The sequence below is a fragment of the Podarcis melisellensis genome (genome assembly GCF_964234715.1).
Source record: "Podarcis melisellensis genome assembly, chromosome: 6".
NCBI lineage: Eukaryota > Metazoa > Chordata > Lepidosauria > Squamata > Lacertidae > Podarcis > Podarcis melisellensis.
In genome coordinates, this window is record NC_138538.1 from 80,933,569 (window position 1) to 80,956,779 (window position 23,211).

At 43.3% G+C, this 23,211-nt stretch overlaps 1 protein-coding gene and 1 long non-coding RNA gene across 5 annotated transcripts in view; both read left to right on the plus strand.

Annotated features, from left to right (window-relative positions):
- The first annotated feature begins 934 nt into the window (after positions 1-934).
- Positions 935-23,211, plus strand: part of LOC309371834 (complement factor H-related protein 1-like) — a 28,355-nt gene continuing 6,078 nt past the window's right edge. The window contains exons 1-7 of one of the 4 annotated variants that reach the window (XM_081914896.1): positions 942-1,211; positions 2,378-2,548; positions 3,638-3,826; positions 4,887-5,069; positions 6,408-6,620; positions 8,059-8,232; positions 22,382-22,558. In XM_081914896.1, coding sequence (XP_081771022.1) covers positions 1,148-1,211; positions 2,378-2,548; positions 3,638-3,826; positions 4,887-5,069; positions 6,408-6,620; positions 8,059-8,232; positions 22,382-22,558 — 1,171 coding nt within the window. In that variant the 5' untranslated portion in view covers positions 942-1,147. Of the gene's footprint in view, positions 1,212-2,377; positions 2,549-3,637; positions 3,827-4,886; positions 5,070-6,407; positions 6,621-8,058; positions 8,233-22,381; positions 22,559-23,211 lie in introns of all 4 variants that reach the window. The other 3 variants (XM_081914897.1, XM_081914898.1, XM_081914899.1) reach the window with 3 other exon arrangements.
- Positions 10,136-13,434, plus strand: LOC309371883. The gene is made up of 2 exons (XR_014169310.1): positions 10,136-10,312; positions 13,254-13,434. It is a non-coding gene; the product is annotated as an uncharacterized lncRNA (long non-coding RNA).

A 23,211-nucleotide genomic window follows, 5' to 3' on the forward strand; every position in this document is an offset into this window, starting at 1 on the left:
TTTCAAGTGAAAGCGTGCCGATTTCAGGCGAGGTCTCACCCGAAATGGATGCAATCTCACCCCAAATTGGCTTCAGTGCTGGTGCTGCTTCTCTGCCACTGGTGGGGCTGAGCTGGCCCTTCCTAGTAGTGCACATTGCTGTTAGAGGACAGCTAAAAGGGCTTTCTCTGAAGTTTGCAACTTGGTAAGAAAGGTTTGTTGCTGTTCTGCCTAGCTGCCGTCACCACACCACGTGCTGTGCCAATGCAAATCTTTTGCAAGCACTCCTTGCAAGCACACTGGTGGAGCTGAGCTGGCTCTGCCTAGTAGTGCACATTGCTGTTTTGTTGTTGTTTAGTTGTGTCCGACTCTTCGTGACCCCATAGACCAGAGCACGCCAGGCAGTCCTGTCTTCCACTGCCTCCCGCAGTTTGGTCAAACTCATGCTGGTAGCTGTGAGAACACTGTCCAACCATCTCGTCCTCTGTCGTCCCCTTCTCCTTGTGCCCTCCATCTTTCCCAACATCAGGGTCTTTTCCAGGGAGTCTTCTCTTCTCATGAGGTGGCCAAAGTATTGGAGCCTCAGCTTCAGGATCTGTCCTTCCAGTGAGTACTCAGGGCTGATTTCCTCAGAATTGGTAGGTTTAATCTTCTTGCAGTCCATGGGACTCTCAAGAGTCTCCTCCATAATTCAAAAGCATCAATTCTTCAGTGATCAGCCTTCTTTATGGTCCAGCTCTCACTTCCATACATCACGACGGGGAAAACCATAGCTTTAAGTATACGGTCCTTTGTTCGCAAGTTGATGTCTCTGCTTTTTAAGATGCTGTCTAGGTTTGTCATTGCTTTTCTCTCAACAAGCAGGCGTCTTTTAATTTCATGGCTGTTATACCGCTAAAAGGGCTTTCTCAGAAGTTTGCAACTTGGTAAGAAAGGTTTGTTGCTCTTCCGCCTATCTGCCATCATCACACCAAGTGCTGTGCCAATGCAAATCTTTTGCAAACACTGCTTGTTGGTTTAAAAGTTCATGTTCCCCATTCCAGTAATCCTTCCTCATCTCATGGCACAGAGCCATGAACCACCAGTGACTTTTTTTCGCAAGGACAGTCATTAGAAAAATTAGTTGTAGAAAGTGAGTATTCTGTGGCCTGGAGCAACAAGCAGTGCTATGGAAAGCTGGCTGTTCTCCGTTCTTCCATTTCTTCTGTGGACATGCTGTACTTCCCAAAATGGTGAGCCCACACTTTTTAATGTATGAAAAGCTCAACAGTATACTTAGCAGTAATGATTTTATTAATATATCAACTTGTAAATGCCCTCGCATCAGATGTCCAAGGAATAAACAACTATCTGACATTTAGAAGACATCTGAAGGCAGCCCTGTTTAGGGAAGTTTTTAATGTGTGACATTTCAATGTATTTTTAATCTTCGTGGGAAGCCGCCCAGAGTGGCTGGGGAAACCCAGCCAGATGGGCAGGGTACAAATAATAAAAGATGATTATTATTATTATTATATTGTAAATGGTAGAGCATTTCAGCCTTATAAATGCTTGTACTTGAAGATTACCAAAATATTGGATTTAAGATGCATTTATTTAACACATTTTTAATGTGTCTTTCAGAGTTCCAACATTCAAAATGTGTTTTACCAGTTATAGTTAGTTCAAAAACTATAAGGCTGCAACAGATAAATATTTTTAAAAAATCTAACGTTAACATAACATTAAAATGAAAGCATCAGCTTACATTTTTTTTTAAAGGGAAATATTTGACTTGTGTTTGGTTTCAAAGTACAGCTTTATTTATTTACTGTCGGTCTTCAGGGAATTGGCGTCCTCCTCCGTGGCTGTAGATAAGCAGAACAAAGGAAAAGGATTCTTCTTACTAATTAGAAACTTTAGTAATCACAGAAAGAGAACTAAGAACTCATCTCTTAGTAATAGCGGTGCTCCCAATTAAATAGCCCACCCCCTTCTGTCCCTATGAACCTATGTCACTTCTACGTCTCGTAATCTCAGCTTGTCCCCTCTGTGCTTTCTGTTCTGTGACTTTCTGAGCCCTTCCAGCTTTTGGGAGGGCGGTGGAGGAATGCTGTCTAGAGACTGTGAATCTGTTAACCCTCTCCCTTCCAGTGTTTTTTTTCTAGGTCTTCACCATCCAGTATATCCCAGCTTCTGCCTTCTGAACTATGCCCCTCTGCAAACCACTGTTCCCAATCTATACTGTGCTCCTGCTCCTGGGAAAATTCAGGATCTGGATCAGGATCAGGGGGTGGGGGGCAGGAGGAGGCTCCCACCATTCCTCCTCAGTGCAGTCCTCCACAGCATGGTCCCTGATATTTACTGTGCTTTCAGGAAAATGTGAGAATGTTGATATTGATGGTAAATATAATTGCAGTTTGTCTAGAACCACCTGACATTGATTTTGGGGAAATGATAAGTGATGAGAAGGCCAGGTACCTGGAGGGTGACAGAACACAATACAAGTGCAGCCCTGGATATGTCTTGGAAGGCACTGAATGGATAACGTGTCGTGGGCAAAAGTGGACACCTGCACCCAGGTGTTTGGGTAAGGAGGCATCTTGACTTTCAATATTGCAAACTCTAAATCAAAATGTGGGGTGTCCAACATAGCCTCTGGAAACTCAGCTGCATGCAACATTGCTTTCCCCATGTTTGAGGACTTAAACACTCTGTCAAGAATTGGGAACTGCTGGCCTTCTGGATTGTTGTTGGACAGCAACTCCCTTCATGATATGAGGTATAATTCAATAATATTTGAGGGATCACAGATCCCTCTTCTTTACACTGTATGGCTACTTTAATTCTGCTAATATGGATCAACAGATTTGCATAATTGGGCAGAATGCTGTAATTTGAGGAAACTAGAGAATTCACATTCTGTATCATAGTTATTTAGTGCAAAAATCGATAGCCAGAGTTGCCATATTGTTTGAGAGTTGGACCGGATCTGAATTCACATCCTACCTCCAACATGGAATCAAGGTGTCACTTTGGGCCAGTTTGCATCTTGGAGCTCTTGTTCCTTTTCTCAAGAATGTGAGGGGAAAAAAGAAAAGAAGGGTCACAAACCAATGACATACAGGCTGTACTCCTATACTCCATCCCAAGGATTAAGCCCATTGCACTGAATGGGAGTTACTTCTATAGGGTGGTGCTATTGAATACATCCCCATACATTTCAGTGGGTGGCAGGTTAGAGACTATTTTTACTCCCATGTTGATCTTAATGGGGTTTTTCAGGACTTACCGTATTTTTCGCTCTAGAACACACACCCGACCATAACACACACATAGTTTTTAGAGGAGGAAAATCTGTAGGCATGCCACCCGTAGGCATTCCCTCCATAACACACACAGACATTTCCCCTTGCTTTTTAGGAGGAAAAAAGTGAGTGTTATGGTGCAAAAAATACGGTAAATGGAAGTTGACAGAAACCACAATGAATGACTGAGTGGGTGCAGCAAATGAGTTTGTCCCTTTTGTGTTTCCTCATGTGTTTACATCCTCCTGTTTTGAACACATAAAGACAGATATGAGGTAACCTTGCAGCACAAAGAGGGCAAATGGAATAGGACACACAGAAAAATGAGTCCCAGTGATAATCCCCGCCTCCCCTCCCTTTCTTTCTTTTAGCACCTTGCGGTATCACAAAACAACAGCTAGACGCAAAAGACCTGCTCCTGCCTGGGAAGCGAAGACGGTCCCAGGTGATTCAGCATAACCAGTTCCTGCAGTTCCTGTGCAAGGAAGGACATGTCATCACAGCTCCTTCAGTCAGGAAGTGTATCGATGGGCACTTGGATTTACCATTGTGTATCTCTGGTAAACATGCTATTCATATTGAAAAATTCCTCCGTGGTTATTTAAATGTTCAAATGGTCTATAACTACCTTGCTTTCCAGTTCAAAAGTGAACGCTTCCAGTGCTGTCTTTCTCATTGGTTCAGAGAGTCTCCAAATTATCTGAGTTGCTGCAGGGCCCCAGTGCTTGTTCTCTGTCCAGTGGACCATAGCTGGATTCTGCTAGAAATCTAGTTTTTATTCATACGGCACTTGCACACAAGAACCATGTTCATCTGGGGCCAGAGGTGGTGTGTCCAGTTTCGCCACCTGAGGTGAAAAGGGAATGTGCAGTCCCCTGACCCCCCACTGCACTCCACCCCTAACTTCCGCTGCTGTCAAAGTGCCCCCCTCTTGCAAACGTAGCGAGAGCCAGAGGTTTCCACAAGATATCACCACTCGTCTTCTCCACCCCAGAGTAAGGAAGACAAGCAGCAGTGCTGTCTGCAAGAACTCAGCCAGAGTCAGGGCACTGCGCAAGGTGTTGCCACTAGTCTTTTCACACCATAGGGTGGAGAAGACAAAGGGCAAAACCACATCTTGAAATTCTTCCTTCAAAGCTTCCTATTCTGAGGGAATCAATTTGCAGCCAGGAGGTGATTACCTTGGTTGCATTATTTAGATGCCATGTTATTGTATCTGAGTTGGAACTGGCTTTTCCTCTGTTTCAAATACAGTGGTACCTCAGGTTACAAACACCTTGGGTTACAAACACTTGGGTTACAGACTCCGCTAACCCGGAAGTAGTACCTCGGGTTAAGAACTTTACCTCAGGATGAGAACAGAAATTGCACAGTGGCACGCGGTGGCAGTGGTAGGCCCCATTAGCTAAAGTGGTACCTCAGGTTAAGAATGGTTTCAGGTTAAGAACGAACCTGCAGAACGAATTAAGTTCATAACCAGAGGTACCACTGTATCTCAAGAGAGAGAGAAATACTCCATCTCAACATGCCTGATTTGAATAAAGGGATTTCAAAGTCCTTTATTTTTGACCTTTGGTAACTGTACTAAGTCACTGTTCTTATCAATTTATTATTTACCAGAAATGGGGAAAAACTGTAGCCACACACCCACTATTGAGAATGGAGACATTATCACCTTATCACAGAAGCAATATGCATCTGGTTCTTCAGTAGAATTCAAATGCCAAAAATATTATGCCATGGAAGGAGAAAACAGAACTTTTTGTAACAATGGGAACTGGACAAAAGTGCCCATTTGTCTAGGTAAGAACTTTCCCCCCTCTGTTTTGATAGAAATTCCATCTTCTGGCATGCATATAGGGTTGCTTCATTAATTTTGTCTATATGTGATATATTTGGGAAAGGTTCACATAATTGTTTCTCCTTAGTAAAGCATCACCATGAAGCATGTGAGATATGGAGAGGGACAATCCTAGTTCATATCTTGAAAGCATATGTACTTGAAAGCATAGGTACTAATACTATGAAAATTAATACTGATACTAATACTATGAAAATTAGTTGCTGGAATAACGTTTCCAAGCAGAATTCAAAGTGTTGGTGTTGACCTTTAAAGTCCTAAACAGCCTCGGCCCAGTATACCTGAAAGAGCGTCTCCACCCCCATAGTTTAGCCCGGACACTGAGGTCCAGCTCTGAGGGCCTTCTGGTGGTTCCCTCACTGTGAGAAGCGCAGTTACAGGGAACCAGGCAGAGGGCCTTCTTGGTAGTGGTGCCTACCCTGTGGACCGCCTTCCCATCAGATTCAAGGAAATAAACAACTATCTGACTTCTAGAAGACATCTGAAGGCAGCCCTGTTTAGGGAACTTTTTAATATCTGATGTTTTATCGTGTTTTTAATTTTCTGTTGGGAGCCGCCCAGAGTGACTGAGGGAACCCAGACAGATGGGTGGGGTATAAATAAATCATCACCATCATCATCATCATCATCTATTTGAAGTACTTTGGAAACTTAACAAGCACAGTGTCTGTGATTGGGAGAAACTGTGGCCTTCCAGATGTTGTTTGACTCCAGCTCCCATCATCTCTAGTCAACACGGTCAAGGATGATGGGAGTTGTAGTCCAACAATATCTGGAGGGCCACAGCTTCCCCATCCTTGCACTATATGAATGCCAAAAACGAGTTCACCCTTTGGAAAATAATGCCATTACTAAACCACTTAAGTGGTGCTGTAGTACCAGTGATAGGAGGTCTTAGTGCTGTTTCCTGACCAGTAAGACTTCTTAGCAATGATACTTCAAAGCAGAAGAGGAGTTTTACTTGGCCAGGCCTGGTAGACTACTTGCAATAGCCTGACAGACCATATTCTGCCTGCAGGCCACAGGTTCTCACATGACTTTAATGATTATTCTGGAAATGCTGTTTGCTGAGAGAGAGAGAGAGAGAGAGAGAGAGAGAGAGAGAGAGAGAGAGAGAGAATTTGTTGCTTTTTCCAAATGCAATGGTATGTCAAAAAAATTGACTTGTGTTCGCATGACTGATGTATATAAAATCTTCCTTTTTGTTTAAGTTGTCCAATATGGCAAATACATACTCTGGTTGCCTTCATGAACAGAATCGATTTTCATTCTCATCACAGAGCCCTGTGCAATCTCACTGGCTGAAATGGAAAGCAAGAAACTTGAAGTGGTCGGGCAATCGGATGAGCATCGTTTTCAAAACTTATATGTACAACGTGGTACTTCTCTTGAGCTTGCCTGTAAACCAGGGCATAATCCTGCAGCAAATCATTCCCCGTCTGCTTTTGTAATCCGATGCAATGGAGAAGCAATTGTGTATCCTGAATGTGAAGGTAATTCAATATGGCATTATTTTGAAAATAACAAAATTTATATACTGCTTGAAGAATCTCAATAATCACTGGTTAAAGAATACACCAAGTTCTCATTGGGCTGTTTTCCCTTAGTTTGTTCTTCTAAATCTTTTTTTCCTGCTTCTGAAAATGCTCTGTTCTGTTGCCCTGCAATGGTTATGTGGGCTCCATAACTCGACCTCTGAAATTAAAATCAGCATGCATGATGACCAGCGGTTTCTCTTTCCAACTTCTTCAGAACTCATGTCTTCAGTGAAACCTTTGTCTGAGCTCCACACCCCTCATCCCTCGTTGAAACAATAACCACATAATAGGAGCATTTTCTCATATTCCTCTCCAGTGACACTTTTCTCTCCCATTCCAATTCTTCCTTGTGTCATTGCTATCTTTGCCTTTCTTCTTTCCATCCTGTGCCCCTATTGAAATTTAGATTGTAGGTGTCAGAGCTGCCCGAGGTCCCAGCTCACGAAGGACCAACGCCAGTTCGTTACTGTTTATAAAAGTCTTTATTGAAGTTCAGTTTCGATTTCAAAGCCGCAGCGTGCAGCTCTACGTCTCAAACTCTAGACCGCTGAAGCTCCGTCTGAATCTCCTCCCCCCAGACACCAGTTTAAGACTCTAGCCTTGCTCCACCTCCTCCTTTGCTCTTTCCTCCTCTGGGTCCGCCTGTCCGCTGGGGTCTTGCTCTTTCTAGACTCTTCTGACGCTGAGTCCCCTGAGTCTTCCCCCTGCCTCCGGCGGGCTTTAGGACCTGGTTCCCAATCCGGGTTTCCTGCTGTCCCGCGCGTCTGTACATTTGAACTTGGTGCGCGCGCCCAGCCGGCAACCTTCCTCCTGACCGTTACACTGTTCCTGTCACTGCTTCCCCCTTCGGGGAGGCTAGCTGGACCTGACTTCCCCTCCGTCCCCTCACTCTCCGAATGTAGCGTGGTCAGCCCTGGCTCATCTTCTCTCCCTGCTGGAGGAGACGCTGGCCCTGATACACTACGCTCTGGTGGGGAAGCTGGTCCTGATCTCTAGCTGCTGCTTTGGGAGTCCCCGCTGGCCCCTTGCTTCTGGTGCGTCCCCCCTGGGACCCCCCTTGCCCTGGCCATCGGCGCCCCCCTCTGGGAATCTTCTGATTCGCTGGAGAAGCTCATGGAATCTCTCGGGCCACTGTCATACTCCCCTATGCTGCCCTCAGATTCTTCCCCTTCGCTCTCCATTTCCTCTCTCCCCTGTGCCTCTGCTCCTGAGCCCCTTACAGTAGGATTTGTCCTTTTTGCCCTGATACTACTGGGTAAATAGATTGGCTTAAAACAACAACAGCAACAACCCTTCATAGACAAAGAGAAAGCAGCGCCTCTAATCTAAGTGGTTTTGCCACTTGTTTTTCTGTTTCCATGTCACATGTTTACTTCATTGTTTTTGTAAATAGAAATTACATGTAACCCTCCAAAAGTGGCTCATGGCACTTTTAGACCTCGAAGGAATATATATCATGGTGAGGATCTAATTCAAATTCATTGTGACAGTGGATTTCATCCAGCTGATGGACAAAATATAGCAGAATGCACAAGGAATGGATGGTCACCTCTACCACAGTGCAGCAGTAAGTGGAATCTGCATGTCTTAGCACAAATATTGAAGGGTGGAGGGACATTATTGTTGCTTATTTTTAGTGGTCTGCATCAGTATGTACTTATATACACATGTATATACAGACTGGCTTATCCACATCTCCCATTGTTCCACTCTTTCTGTCACCCCCCAGAAAGAAACCACTCTTTAGTGCTCAATTGGAGCTAACAGGATTCTGGATTTCCCCCAGATTGCCATTTGTTCTGATCTATCACTAAAGAGTGGTTTTTCCCTTGGAAAGGAGTGGGGCAAGGGGGAAACTCTTTGGACCCATGCTTAGAAAGTGTGAGTCAAGTGGGAAACTGCCAGGAAGGGACCCCTGACTATTAGATCCAGTCGTGACCGACTCTGGGGTTGCAGCGCTCATCTCGCTTTATTGGCCAAGGGAGCCAGCCTACAGCTTCCAGGTCATGTGGCCAGCATGACTAAGCCGCTTCTGGCGAACCAGAGCAGCTCACGGAAAAGCTGTTTACCTTCCCGCTGGAGTGATACCTATTTATCTATTTGCACTTTGACGTGCTTTCGAACTGCTAGGTTGGTAGAAGCAGGGACCGAGCAACGGGAGCTCACCCCGTCGCGGGGATTTGAACTGCCAACCTTCTGATCAGCAAGTCCTAGGCTCTGTGGTTTAACCCACAATCCCTTTTCCAGCTCTTTGCCTCTGGGAGGAAGCACTTCCACATTGACTCAGAATCTAAAGAATGCTGCAAATCTGCTCCAGAGCTTTGCAGTTCAATCTGGAACATGTTCAGTTCACCAAGGCTCATTGGTCAGGCATGTTTGATAGTCCTTACTGTTCGCTCTATGAGAATTGATAGCAGTCTCCAGAATACACCCAGTGCTTTCCTACAGCATCACCTTGAAAGTTTATAATGGTGGGCACTGCTGCATTTGTCATTCTGTAGGATCCTTGAATATCCTCCAAGAAGATGCAAAGTCTCATGAAAATGTGATCCACTCCTGACATTTCTGGGATTCAGTATACAGTGGAACCTTGGTTCCCAAACTTAATCCATCCTGGGGGGTCTGTTCAACTCCTGAAACGGTTCGGGAATCAAGAAGCGGCTTCCGATTGGCTGCAGGAGCATTGACAGTAGTGTGCTAGACTGGGCAATAATCTGGGCACATCCACAGTTATATATATACATTTCGTTTTTCTAGATACAGCTCCAAGTTTTAAAGCTCCATATCTGAGTGATTCTACAGATTGCTGTTTGCTCTGATTCAGTGGTAATAAGTTTTTGTGAGGAAGGAGCCAGGGCAAAAAGCTCTGGCACAGAGCTTTTAAAGTGTGAACCTGTACCTAGAAATGTGGCACAAAGGGAAGTCTGGATGAGGCCTCTGTCTCAGTATAAGACAACTTCCTAGTTATGTGAATGTTATGAGATGCAGAATGTTCTCAGACAAATCAGAGAGGTGTTTGACCACTCCTATGCTTGGAGGAAAGAGAGCTTCTGATCAATATCTCAGATCCTTCTAGTGCAGCCTTCCTGATGCTATTGGATACCTTTTTATTGTATCTGCATCTGAGCTGTCACCCCAAGCAGCGTGTCCCATCATACTGTACCTCCCTTATCAACCCAGGAAGAAGTGGGTCCATGGCACAAACATGACTTTCCCCAGGGGTTCTCTTTGGAATTTTGCTGGGAACTCTATCATTGAAACCTTGACAATTGTAACTTGTGAGCACCAGTTCTAGATATGGAGGTTCCTTGGCAAGATGGTGGTGTTAACATGGTTGCAAGTGATAGTGGTGGGGAGCAGTTCCTTCTTTGCTTCCGTCTCCTGACTCACAAACAGCCGTATATGTGTAATCCCAATAGGTGCTATGTAATAGATTCTTTTTCTGTTTCAATGCATCACCATAGCTGTCAAGAGAAGATGTGGTCCTCCACCTCCTGTTGAAAATGCAGACTTTCTGGGCACTAGACAGATGGAATATATGCCAGGGGCAAAAGTATGGTATATGTGCCAAAGTCACTACAATATGCAAGGAAATCAAGATGTACAATGTGTCAACGGGCATTGGACAGATACACCAACATGCATAGGTAAAGGAAATTTCTCTAACTCTTTGCTTTTTCTGTTCTATTGAAGGATATTCAATAAATTCAAAAGCCTGTGACCTACTGGCACCAGTGTGGTGTCAGTTGCCATTGTTCTATATGTGTTTTTGCTTTATTACACACTTCTAGTTACTCTCCATCACAGCTCCTGAGGGTAGTGGTGTGTGATTTATAAACTAAAGAAGCATAACTTTTTTTAAAAGAAAGAAAAGAAACTAGAAAATATAAATGACAATGTGGCCTAAAAATGGCAATTCCTCTCTCAAATTATTCTAAGGACACAGTTAAACTTTGGAACCTATTCATACGGAAGACAGTGATAGCCACCAGGTTAGATGGCTTGAAAAGAGGACTGGAGAAATTCATGGAGAGGGCCATTGATGCCTCTGCTTTGCATATACCAGTTGCTACAAATCACAGGAAGGGAGACTGCTCTTATGCTCAGATCAGGCTTGCGGGTCTCCAACAGACATTTGGCTGCCCACTTGAGGACAGAACGCTGGCCTAGAAGGGCCATTGACCTGACCCACCAGGCTCTTCTTATGTTCTTCTTATTTAATAATGGGGACTCAAACCAGGGATGTGGGTGCTGCTGTGGTCTAAACCACTGAGCCTCTTGGGCTTGCCGCAATGAGGTAAGCTCCCGTTGCTCTGCCCAGCTCCTGCCAACCTAGCAGTTCAAAAGCACACCAGTGCAAGTAGATAAATAGGTACTGCTGCGGCGGGAAGGTAAACGGCTTTTCTGTGTGCTCTGGTTTCCGTCACAGTGTTCCATTGTGCCAGAAGCGGTTTAGACATGCTGGCCACATGACCCGGAAAGCTGTCTGTGGACAAACACCGGCTCCCTTGGCCTGAAAGCAAAATGAGCGCCGCAACTCCATAGTCGCCTTTGACTGGACTTAACCATCCAGGGGTCCTTTGCCTTTTTTTGTGAAATAGTAATGCACTCGTGAGGTAATAAAGATGCTTATTCAATAGATCAGTGGTTCCCAAACTGTGCTGCATGGAGCAATCGGTGCTCCACAAAGCATCTCCAAGTGCTCCGTGAAGAGATTGGAAAGGAAAATAAATAAATATGTGTCTTTGGTATAAGGGTGGAGATAGTGCTCCATGATAAATTTCTCTCCAAGAAGTTTGGGAGCCGCTGGAATAGAATGGCAGGAATTAGATGTAACACGAATGGCAGCTGATGCCATAAGGAGCAACCAATTGTCTTACACTTTTCCCCTGTTGTCCCCTACACAGCTGATGAAGCAAAATATATCATGTAAGCTGATTGATTGATTGATTGACTGTATATCCCACTCTTCTTTGCATACCCAGGCAGAATAATAATAATAATAATTTTCTTGTTTATACCCTGCCCATCTGGCTTGGTTTCCCTAGCTACTCTAGGCAGCTCCCAACAAAATATTAAAACCACAATATAATATCAAACATTTTTTCTGATGGTTATATTTAGGAATTTAGTGCTGAATCCCAGGTTCTGCTGCCATCATAAATTGACAAAATTCCTTTGTCAAATTAAAATTCTGCCCTGAAGAAATAATATTGCCTAATACAATTCAATTAAAGGGTAGTGGCAACATCCAGCCGAGTTTGAGAACGTAGTTATTCTTCCCACTGAAATCTATGCAACATAGAGCTCAACTATGCCTATATTATAGCAAAACAAATCAAGTATCTTAGAGATACTTAAACAAAATGACCTTGGGTTAAAATAACTATCTGTCTGAGGTATGGATGCATCTGTCAATTTCAGTTCTTCCCGCTTCTCATTTTTCCTGGGCTGCCCAGACAAGAAGACCCCCCTTTCGGCTTCACTGATGTGGTTCGAAGGAAAGCAGAGCAATACATTTGGCACCAGCTTGGCTGCAGCAGTTGCTGGAATGAGGTGTACAAGGTGCTATCCAACTGTTTTAGGGACTTGTATAAACAAGTGCTCAAAGCCCTCTCCCTTATCAGTCCGTGATGGTAATGAGTGGCCTTGCCAGTTCCAGTAGAGCAGGGATGGCACGTCTGGGTCTTATCTTACATCCTGACCACAAAGACCACAAAGACGCACACAGACCTTGTCAAGTCTGACAAGAGACCTGGGAACGGCACCAGGAGTTGGTGACCTCCTGCCCCAAGATAAAAGTATAGGAACAGGAACAACCTTTTATGGTCAAGAGTGCCGGAACAGGAATAACTGTTTATGGTCATGGATGTCAACTTACGTGTATAAGCTGACGTGCTTGAATTCCTGGGGAAGGGGGGAGAGGGTGCCTGGAGGATATATATACTGCATGAAATTTCTCATTTCTTTGGACTTGCTGTGGACTGACCACGCAAGTGCCTTCTGCTATCCGGAGAGCAGAATAAACTCTTTCTCTGAACCAAACCTCGGTGTCCGGGAGCAACGCAGACCCCACCAGTTGGTAATGTCTAAAAAGGCTACAGTAGTTAAACCAATGTTTGGCTTTAGTTAGGCATTGGACAGCAGGATTGCAGTTAAGCTTGGTCCCCCTTAACCATGATCTGTAAACATAGGCACCAACTCCTAGGGGCTGAGACATTTGGGGGTGACTTCTTTCCCTTGCACGGGGAGCGGGTGGCGCTGTGGGTTAAACCACTGAGCCTAGGGCTTGCCAATCGGAAAGCTGGCGGTTCGAATCCCTGCAACAGGGTGAGCTCCCGTTGCTCGGTCCCTGCTCCTGCCAACCTAGCAGTTTGAAAGCGTTGCATAGGGCCCCTGCAATGTTTTTGAGAAGTTGGCAACCCTGTCTGTAAGCAAGGTTTGCTTGCATTAAGCTCTTGCACTCTTTGTGTTTGTTCACATTAGGTTCTGGTATTCTTTTTTTAAAAAGAATGATGGGTATCTATTATGCAGAAAGCAGAATTTGTGGAGGAAACGCTTATTTGTTGGTTTCCTCTCCCCATTTAGATGCAACCTGCGGAGAGCCCCCTGCAGTTGCCAGTGCTGACATTGTGGCGGGGACAGCAGAGGTCTATCTGCCTGACCACGAGGTGCATTATCAGTGCCGTGAAGGTTTTGAAATCTCTGGATCGCCTAATGTAATATGTCAAAATAAAGAGTGGTCACAACCACCGACATGTGTAGGTAAGACCTGGCATTGCAGATGAGTATGATGATGATGATGATGATAATAATTTATTATTTATACCCTGCTGATCTGTCTGCACTCTGGGCAGCTTAAAGGTAAAGGTACCCCTGTCCGTACGGGCCAGTCATGTCCAACTCTAGGGTTGTGCGCCCATCTCACTTAAGAGGCCGGGAGCCAGCACTGTCCGGAGACACTTCTGGGTCACATGGCCAGCGTGACGAAGCTGCTCTGGCGAGCCTGCACCAGCGCAGCACATGGAAACGCCGTTTACCTTCCCGCTATAAAGCGGTACCTATATATCTACTTACACTTAAGGGTGCTTTCGAACTGCTAGGTGGGCAGGAGCTGGGACCAAACGATGGGAGCTCACCCCGCCGCAGGGATTCGAACCACCGACCTTACAATCAGCAAGTCCTAGGCACTGAGGTTTTACCCACAGTGCCACCCACGTCCCTACTGGGCAGCTTACAAGATATCTAAAAACAAAATAAAAGCATCAATCCTTAAAAACGTCCCTAAACAAGGATGTCTTCAGATGTCTTCTAAAAGTTGGAAAGTTGTTTATTTCCTTGACATCTGATGGGAGAGCATTCCACAGGGTGGGTGCCACTACTGAGAAGGCCCTCTCCCTGGTTCCCTGTAACCTCACATCTCACAGTGAGGGAACTGCCAGAAGGCCCTCAGAGCTGGACCTCAGTGTCCAAGCAGAATGATGGGGGTGGAGATGCTGTTTATGTATACTGGCTTCCTGATCTTCCTTCTGTGTGCCAAACATAAATGTAAAAAAGGAAGTGGAAGAAGCTGGGAAGAGATTACAAAATATCTGATTGCCAAGGCAGATACAGTGGTACCTCGGGTTACATACGCTTCAGGTTACAGACTCCGCTAACCCAGAAATAGTGCTTCAGGTTAAGAACTTTGCTTCAGGAAGAGAACAGAAATCGTGCTCCGGCAGCGCGGCAGCAGTGGGAGGCCCCATTGGCTAAAGTGGTGCTTCAGGTTAAGAACAGTTTCAGGATAAGAATGGACCTTCGGAACGAATTAAAAGTACTTAACCCGAGGTACCACTGTATTTTATTTCTGAGTTAAAAATGGAGGCGTGCTTTACTGTTACAGCCAAAGAAATTTATTTTTAAAGTCCTAACAAGGAGAACTATCCCCCCATGGGAGTCCCTGTTTTCCGTGTGCCCTCCTCTGAAGCCTGGCAATTTTGCCTTTGCACTGGGAAATATTGCATGATAGAATGGTATCCCAGTATTAAGACATGCCTCTTTCCAGTCAGCCTCAGATGGGGAAAGGCAGCAATAGAGCATGGAAACTGCCTCTCAGACTGTGCATTGACTTGAATTGTATAGGAGAATTTCAATATGGTAATATACTAGCAGGGATCAAAGACAGGTTTTCTATGCGCAAAGTGCCATGTTTAATCCCTGGCATCTCCAGGTAGAGGCTAGGACAAACCCCTGCCTGAACTCCTGGAGAGCCTCTACCAGTCCATATGGAGCAGGGATGGGCAACATGTGGCCCCCAGATGTTGTTGCACTTCCCATCATCTCTGACCATCAACCTTGCTGGCCGGGGATGATGGGAGATGTAGTCCAACAACATCTGGAGGGCCACAGGATCCTGGACACAGATAAAATTGAGCTAAGTGGACCAGTGGTCTGACTCTACATAAAGCAGTTTCCTGCGTGCCTGTAAAGCTTGTAGATTTCAGTGCTTTTTGTGTTCCAGGGAGCAGGGAAGAGGAGTTGCCATATGCACCTTGACTTACCCTTAAATGACCCAATACAGCTGCCATTTTCAGGGACCTATCTTCCTGCACTCATTTACAAAAGTGTAGTGTAGATGGCTTCCCACGAGGCAAGACACATTGATAACAACAGGAACCTTTATTGAACTAACGGAACTGGACAACAGGGGCAAAGGAACTGCTTATGTACATTTCTGAAGGCCTGGGCCACTCCCACTCCCAACGTGATTGGCTGCCTAAACTTCCAAGCTGTGAATTATGACCATAGCTGTCACCTTACAGATTTGAAAACAAGGGACCAGCAGCCTCAAAAATAAGGGATCAGCAGCCAAAATAAGGGATTTTCCAAGCACAGGTATGTTCTGAGCCCCTCCGAGACAAAGTCAGAAAGCCCAGCCAGCAGCCAAACGAAGCCTCAAGCAATGGTTGCCACAGCGCAGCAACCCAGCAAAGGGGATGCAGCAAGGAAAACCACTGTCACCTCTCTGCTGGGAAGCGCTGAGCAAAGGCGAGTCCGCAGGCAATGCGGCCGATTTGATTGGCACAAGGCATCGTTCTTAGACTCCTTATTGGGTGAGCAACGCAGCCAAGCAACACAGTTGGACCCTACCTCCTCCCTGGCCGGCAGGGAGGGAGGGAGAGGAACTGCTTCCTTTGAAACCCGGGAAATTTAAGGGACATCATCAATAAGGGACAGTAGTGGGACACGGCGCTGGAATAAAGGACTTTCCTGCCAAATAAAGGATGGTTGACAGCTATGATTATGACTCAGTTTAAGGGCCAATGGCAGAGGATATAATGTATCGAATCAGAACATAGGGGCTCTGAACCATGTGATTATGGTTACAGCTGGGTAGATAGGAGCCTATACCCTTGATGGGGGTTGGAGACCAGCAATTCTCACAGTTAGGACAGTATCCTCTCTTATGACATCTTTCGTCCAGTCTCAGAATGTTGGAACAAACGGAGGACTTCCGGAGGCGGCGCCATCGGTAATGGCGGATTCCCTCTGAAACGGAGGGAGAAGCTCCGCAGAAATCGGGTCCACCGCTACAGCGAAGCGGAGGACCCTTAAAAAACCCGCAGGCGGGAGAAGCCTGGGGCTGTGGGACTCAGTGGGCACATTTTTGCGCCCCCCTGAACTGTCAAAGGAGCTCTGAAAAGAGCCCCGGAGCAGAGCGGGGGTGCAGCGCTGTGCTGGAGTCGATCGCTACTTCTGCGGAGGGAAGCTGCGCAGCAATTGCTGGAGAGCGCTGGCCTTTTTCCTGTGAAACGTCGGATCAAAACAGCTATCCGTGAATAAGAATTTGGAAATTTGGAAAAGATCAAAGCATAAGACTTACTAAAATTGGACTTTGAATTTGAACTTGACGCTTTGATCGGGACTTTGAACTTGAATTTGAATTTGGACCTGAAATCGGCAAAGTGCAAACAGGAAGTCCGCTTTGCCGATCTTGTAAATAGAATTAAAGCAAGGGACAAGGGAACTTTGAACCATTGACTTTCCTTCTGAACAGAGCTAAATTTCACTGTCAGACCAAAAGAAACCCCCCTAAACAGAGAAAGGGGGGATAAAAAATCCACCGCTCTATCCTTGATATTGGTCTGTTGGTCTGTTTTAAACAACTGGAAGGCTACTGTGAACGCACCGTTCTATGGACATTGTAACTTTTCCTGTTGAATTCTGAGAAAGACTGGCAACATTTAAAAGGTGCTTCCAAGTTTATAACTATTTTATTCCTGCAACAACTGGGAAGATAACTGGGGAGCTTATGAAGTTATTGTTTAGCAACCATTGATGAAACAACTTGGCATTTTGCTCCTCTAGAGGAACTTTGTGATATAGCTGGGGATTTTCCACTGCAGCTGTTATTGCTTATGGTTAAGAAGTAAGCTTGGGAACTGTGTGTGTGACCTTGACTTCTAGAGGCAAAGTAATGGATCAAGAAAAACAACCAGATAAGTCGCAAGAAAAGCCTCCAGAAAAAGTATCAACAAGAGCCAAAGCTAAACAACAGCAGCAGCTACAGGCACAGCAACAATATCTACATAGAAGAACATCATCAGCAGGACTTCCTGCCCCACAAGTTACAGAAAGGGAAGAACCAAAAGGAACAGGATCAGACTCTGCAACATTACACAAGATCTTATCTGCCCTACAAAATTTGACAGCTAAAATTGACTTAAATACCTCGACTATTAAGGATTTGGGGCATAAAGTAAATGACTTGGGGACAAATGTAAATACCAATACCCAGGCTATTGACAGATTGCTGCAGGAATCTAAGGAGACAAAGAAGACAGCAGAGGAAGCAAAAGAGAGGGTATTGGCAGTTGAACAAAAGATACCGCCAATAAATAAAAAATTGGATGATTATAAGGTAATTCTCTCTGATTGAACTTAAAGAGAAACAGACTAATTTGAGAATTAGGGCGGTCCCAGAAACAGAAGAAGGAGATTTAATAGAACTTCTTACATTGGAATTTGAGGAGTGCTGGGACCTGGAGCCAGACAAAGAAGAATTTAAGATAGTGAGTGCTTTTCGACTAGGAAGGGTCAAAAGGAAAAATAGAGCGAGAGACTGTTTGATTGCCTTAAGGTCAAAAGAAGAAAGAGATAAAATACGGAGTCTCCACTATCAGAAAGCACTCGAGATCAGAGGGGTGAGAATTGAGATTTTTAAAGATATTCTGAAACACCTACTCGACCTTAGAGCCAACTATGGAAACTTAGTGGACCTGCTAAGAAGAAACAGCATTTTGTTCAGGTGGGAATTTCCGCAATGCCTCTCGTTTACATTTAAAGGAAAGAAAATAAAGATAAGATCAGAGGAAGATAAAGTGAGTTTCCTGAGAGACTTTGGAGAAGAATTACAAAGTGAGGCCAGAACAAAAGATTCGGAAACACCAGGATTGGGACCACTTGATCTAGGAAGAGCCCCCTTGGGACTGGACCAACTAGAGAAAGAGACACAGCCGTCAAATCAAGAGCAACTTTTAGGAGCAGTTGGAGGAACATCATAACAACAACAACATGTCTCTGCAGATGTTAACTTGGAACATTAGAGGTTTGAACTCCCCTAGTAAAAGGAAGAAGACTTTCCATATGTTGAAAAAAGAACACTTGGACCTAATTTGTCTACAAGAAACACATATAACAAGACTCCATAGGAAATTATTGATTAATAAAAAGTTAGGCCAAGAATTCATTTCATAGGACAAAGTAAAAAAAAGAGGGGTTGTGATTTATGCAAAAGAGAAATTATCACCAAAATTTCTCCTTAAAGATGAACATGGACGGTTTGTCGCAATTGAGATACAATTTCAAGGAGAGAAATTAGTAATAATTGGAGTCTATGCACCTAATGAGGGGAAATCAGAGTTTTACAAGAAACTGCATGAGACATTAATGGACTTTATGGACCAAAACATTATTTTGATGGGAGACATGAATGGCGTTGTGTCGACATACATGGATAAATCTGAAAGACAGGTAGTCACAAAAGATGGAAGATTACTAAAGACCTTTTTTGAACTGACAGACAATATGTATTTGATTGACATTTGGAGAACTAAAAATCCCCTAGGTAGAGAGGGGACTTTCTTCTCTGAAGCCAACTTGACTTGGACAAGAATCGACCAAATCTGGATTACAAGAGGGATGGCACCCAAGATTCGAAAGGTGGAGATCTGCCCAAAAATTTGCTCCGACCATAACCCAGTGAGGATGGATATGAAATTAACACGGATTGGTTCCTTCAGATGGAAAATGAATGACACCTTGTTTAGAGACTCAGAAATTATTAAGAAGGCCCAAAAAACTTTGAAAGATTATTTTGAAATAAATTTGAAGACTACTGTGGAAAAAAGAGTAATCTGGGATGCAAGTAAAGCTGTAATGAGGGGTTTTTTGATTCAGCAAAATGCTATAAAGAGGAAACTTCAAGAGGAAAAGAAAGAAAAGATTTTAGAGAAAATTAGAGAAGGCGAGAAGAGATTAAGAACTAAACCCAAGTCTCAAGAGATCTTACGAGATATTAAACTTTACCAGGCACAATATTTGAAAATGGTCAATCAGGACATAGAATGGAAAATTAAACAAATGAGACAAAAAACCTTTGAGTCGGCCAATAAGTGTGGAAAGCTGCTAGCTTGGCAGCTGAAGAAAAGACAGAAATTAAATACTGTGACTAACCTTGAAGTAGATGGAAGGAACATACAAAACCCACGGGAGATTCAAGATTGCTTCCAGAGATATTTTAAACAACTGTATGCACAAGGGCCACAGAATGAAATTAAAATTGAGAAATTTTTGGAAACAAATGGACTACAAAAAATATCTCAAGAGAATAAATTAATATTGAATGATAAAATTTCTAAACAGGAGGTCGAAGGTGCCATCAAGAATTTGCAGCTAGGCAAGTCTCCAGGCCCGGACGCGCTAACCTCCAAATATTACAAGGATATGAAAGACTATTTAATTCAACCTCTAACGGAGGTTTGCAATGAAATTATGGAAGGGAAAAGAGCGCCGGAGTCGTGGAAAGAAGCTTACATCACGCTTATACCGAAAAATGAGGTAGAAAAGACACAACTTAAGAACTACCGCCCCATACCCCTACTCAATGTGGATTATAAAATTTTTGCTGATATTTTGGCTAAAAGACTGAAAAAAGTTTTAGTAACAATGATACATAAAGACCAAGCTGGCTTTCTCCCAGGCAGGCAACTGTCAAATAATACGAGAAATTTAATAGACATTTTGGAAAAATTACAAGTTAATATTAATACAAAAGCTGTATTGATATTCATTGAAAGCCTTTGACAATATTTCTTGGAGTTTTATGAGGAAAAATTTGCAAGGGATGGGGGTTGGAGAAAGGTTTGGAAACGGTATAGGTGCGATTTATTCAGAACAAAAGGCAAAATTAATAGTGAACAATGTAGTCACAGAAGAAGTTAAGATAGAGAAAGGGACACGACAAGGTTGCCCAATTTCCCCGTTGCTTTTTATCTCAGTCCTGGAGGTCTTGCTGAACATGATTAGAAGGGACCAACAGATTCAGGGTATACAGGTCGGAGTTAAACACTATAAACTCAAAGCTTTTGCAGATGATCTGGTATTGACATTACAGGATCCAATCCCTAGTTCTAAAAGAGCTCTGGAAATAATACAAGAATTTGGTCAGGTGGCAGGTTTTAAGTTGAACAAACTCAAAACTATGGTTTTAGAGAAAAATTTAACACCGGTAGAGAAGGAAAGGTTTCAGGAAGAAACAGGCTTAACATTAGTGAAAAAAGTAAAATACCTGGGGGGGGGGGACTTGACTTCGAAGAATGTAAATTTATTTAAAGACAATTATGAGAAGTGTTGGTCAGAAGTGAAAAAAGATCTTGAAATTTGGACAAACTTGAAGCTTTCCTTACTGGGTAGAATTGCTGTTATTAAAATGAATGTATTGCCAAGAATGTTGTTTTTGTTTCAGACGTTACAAATCATTGACAAAATGGACTGTTTAGAGAAGTGGCAAAAAGAATTTTCTAGATTTGTCTGGCAGGGCAAAAAGCCCAGAATAAAATATAAAATTCTTACTGACGCAAAGGAAAGAGGGGGGTTTGCCCTGCCGGACTTTAAGTTATATTATGAAGCAGCAGCTTTCTGCTGGTTGAAGAATTGGCTACTTCTTGAAAACACGGACATTTTAGATTTGGAAGGATATGATAATGTTTTTGGCTGGCATGCATATCTGTGGTACGGTAAGGCTAAAGTTTACAAAGCATTTAAAAACCATATTGTCAGGAAAGCATTGTTTAATGTCTGGATGAAATATAAAGATTTTCTGGAAAATAAAACCCCAAGGTGGCTTTCACCTATGGAAGCAAAGGCTTTGAAAAAGCTTAATATGGAATCTGACTGGCCTAAATATTGGGAAATTTTGGAACAGGAGGGAGATAAAGTGAAATTGCAGAGTTATGAGAACTTAAAGATAAGGTGCGTGACTGGTTACATTACTTTCAAGTAAGAGAGGCCTATAATTTGGATAGGAAAATCGGTTTCCAGGTGGAAAAATCAAAGTTGGAAACAGAATTGTTAGAACCCAATGCTAAGATATTGTCAAGAATGTATAATCTGCTGTTGAAATGGAATACTGAGGACGAAACAGTAAAATCTGCTATGATAAAATGGGCTCAAGATGTTGGTCATAACATTATGTTTGCTGACTGGGAACAGTTGTGGACCACCGATATGAAATTTATGGCATGTAATGCCTTAAGAGAGAATATTATGAAAATGATATATAGGTGGTACATGACCCCAGTCAAGCTTGCAAAAATTTATCACCTGCCCGATAATAAATGTTGGAAATGCAAGGAAACTGAAGGGGCATTCTTTCACCTCTGGTGGACGTGCCCAAGGATTAAGGTTTTCTGGGAGATGATATATAATGAACTGAAAAAGGTATTTAAGTATACTTTCTTGAAGAAACCAGAGGCCTTTCTCCTGGGTATGGTCGGCCAGTTGGTGTTAAAGAAGGATAGAACCTTTTTTATGTATGCTACAGCAGCAGCAAGAATACTCATCGCAAAGCATTGGAAGACGCAAGATCTACCCACCTTGGAAGAATGGCAGATGCAAGTAATAGACTATATGGAACTGGCTGAAATGACCGGCAGAATTTGAGATCAAGGAGAAGAGCAAGTGGAAAAGGACTGGAAGAAGTTTAAAGCCTATCTACAAAAACATTGTAAAACTTTTGAATGTTGAGGACATTGAAAAGGAAAAGAAGGGGTTCTAGTGATTAAGTTAAATAAGAGTGTAAAGGGAGGGATAAAGGATGAAAATGAATAAGAATGATCTTGCTGAATAAATTTTTAAGTGGAATACAAGAAAGGAAGTGGGTGGAAGTAAGGGAAATAAGGTTTTGAAGGCTACAAATTTGAAAGAGAGTTTCTTTTTTATGCTAAATTTGTTTTTTATGTGTTTTTCTTTTTCTTCTTTTTTGTTTTTTCTTTGTAATATTTGTGGATTTTTATGTTGGATTGTTAAATTCTCTTTTGTTTTTTTCTTGTAAAATTCAATAAAATATTATTTTTTTAAAAAAAAACCAGAATGTTGGAACAAACTGGTAGGTGCTGTTTTGTGGGAACAGAATGCATTTTCAAGGACTGAAGAAGCTTTCTCTATCATTTCAGATGTAACATGCCCTCCCCCACCCCGGGTTTCTAATGGTCAGATTACGACTGATCTCAAGCAAAGGTACTTGCCTCTTGAGAAGGTGCGCTATCGCTGTCACCACGGATACAGCCTTTTTGGAGCTTTTACAGTAAAGTGTGTGAACAAAGAATGGACAGAACCACCAAGATGCATAGGTATTTGATGTCCAATTTTAAAAATACAGTGGTACCTCGGGTTACAGACATCTCGGGTTACAGACACTTCAGGTTACAGACTCCGCTAACCCAGAAGTAGTACCTTGGGTTTTTGAACTTTTCCTCAGGATGAGAAGAGAAATTGTGTGGTGGTGGCAGTGGCAGTGTGGCAGTGGCAGTGTGGCAACAGCGGGAGGCCCCAATAGCTAAAGTGGTACCTCAGGTTAAGAACAGTTTCAGGTTAAGAATGGACCACCGGAACGAATTAAGTTTGTGACCAGAGGTACCACTGTATTCTAAAAGAGAGGAATATAACATCCTTCCTTTTAAAAATAAAGTTGTATGTTAAATTTTGCACTCTGTGGATTCTTGCATAGTCTTGGACTGTCATATATTCTTTACCTTCTGCTAATCTCTGGGCTATGAGGAATATACCAGAGGGAGTCAAGACTGAAGTGTATACTATGGGAAAACCAACAAGCTTCATCTAAAATGGGCCTGATGGAGATTTCTATGGGATCACTCAGTAGTTGGAGGTGGTAGTTTTCCTTCATTGACCAATCATCACGATTGTGATTGGGTGGGAAGAAATCCATGCAGACCCAATTGGTCTCCCACAGCACAAGGTGGCTTGCGATGCTTTTTTAAATCAA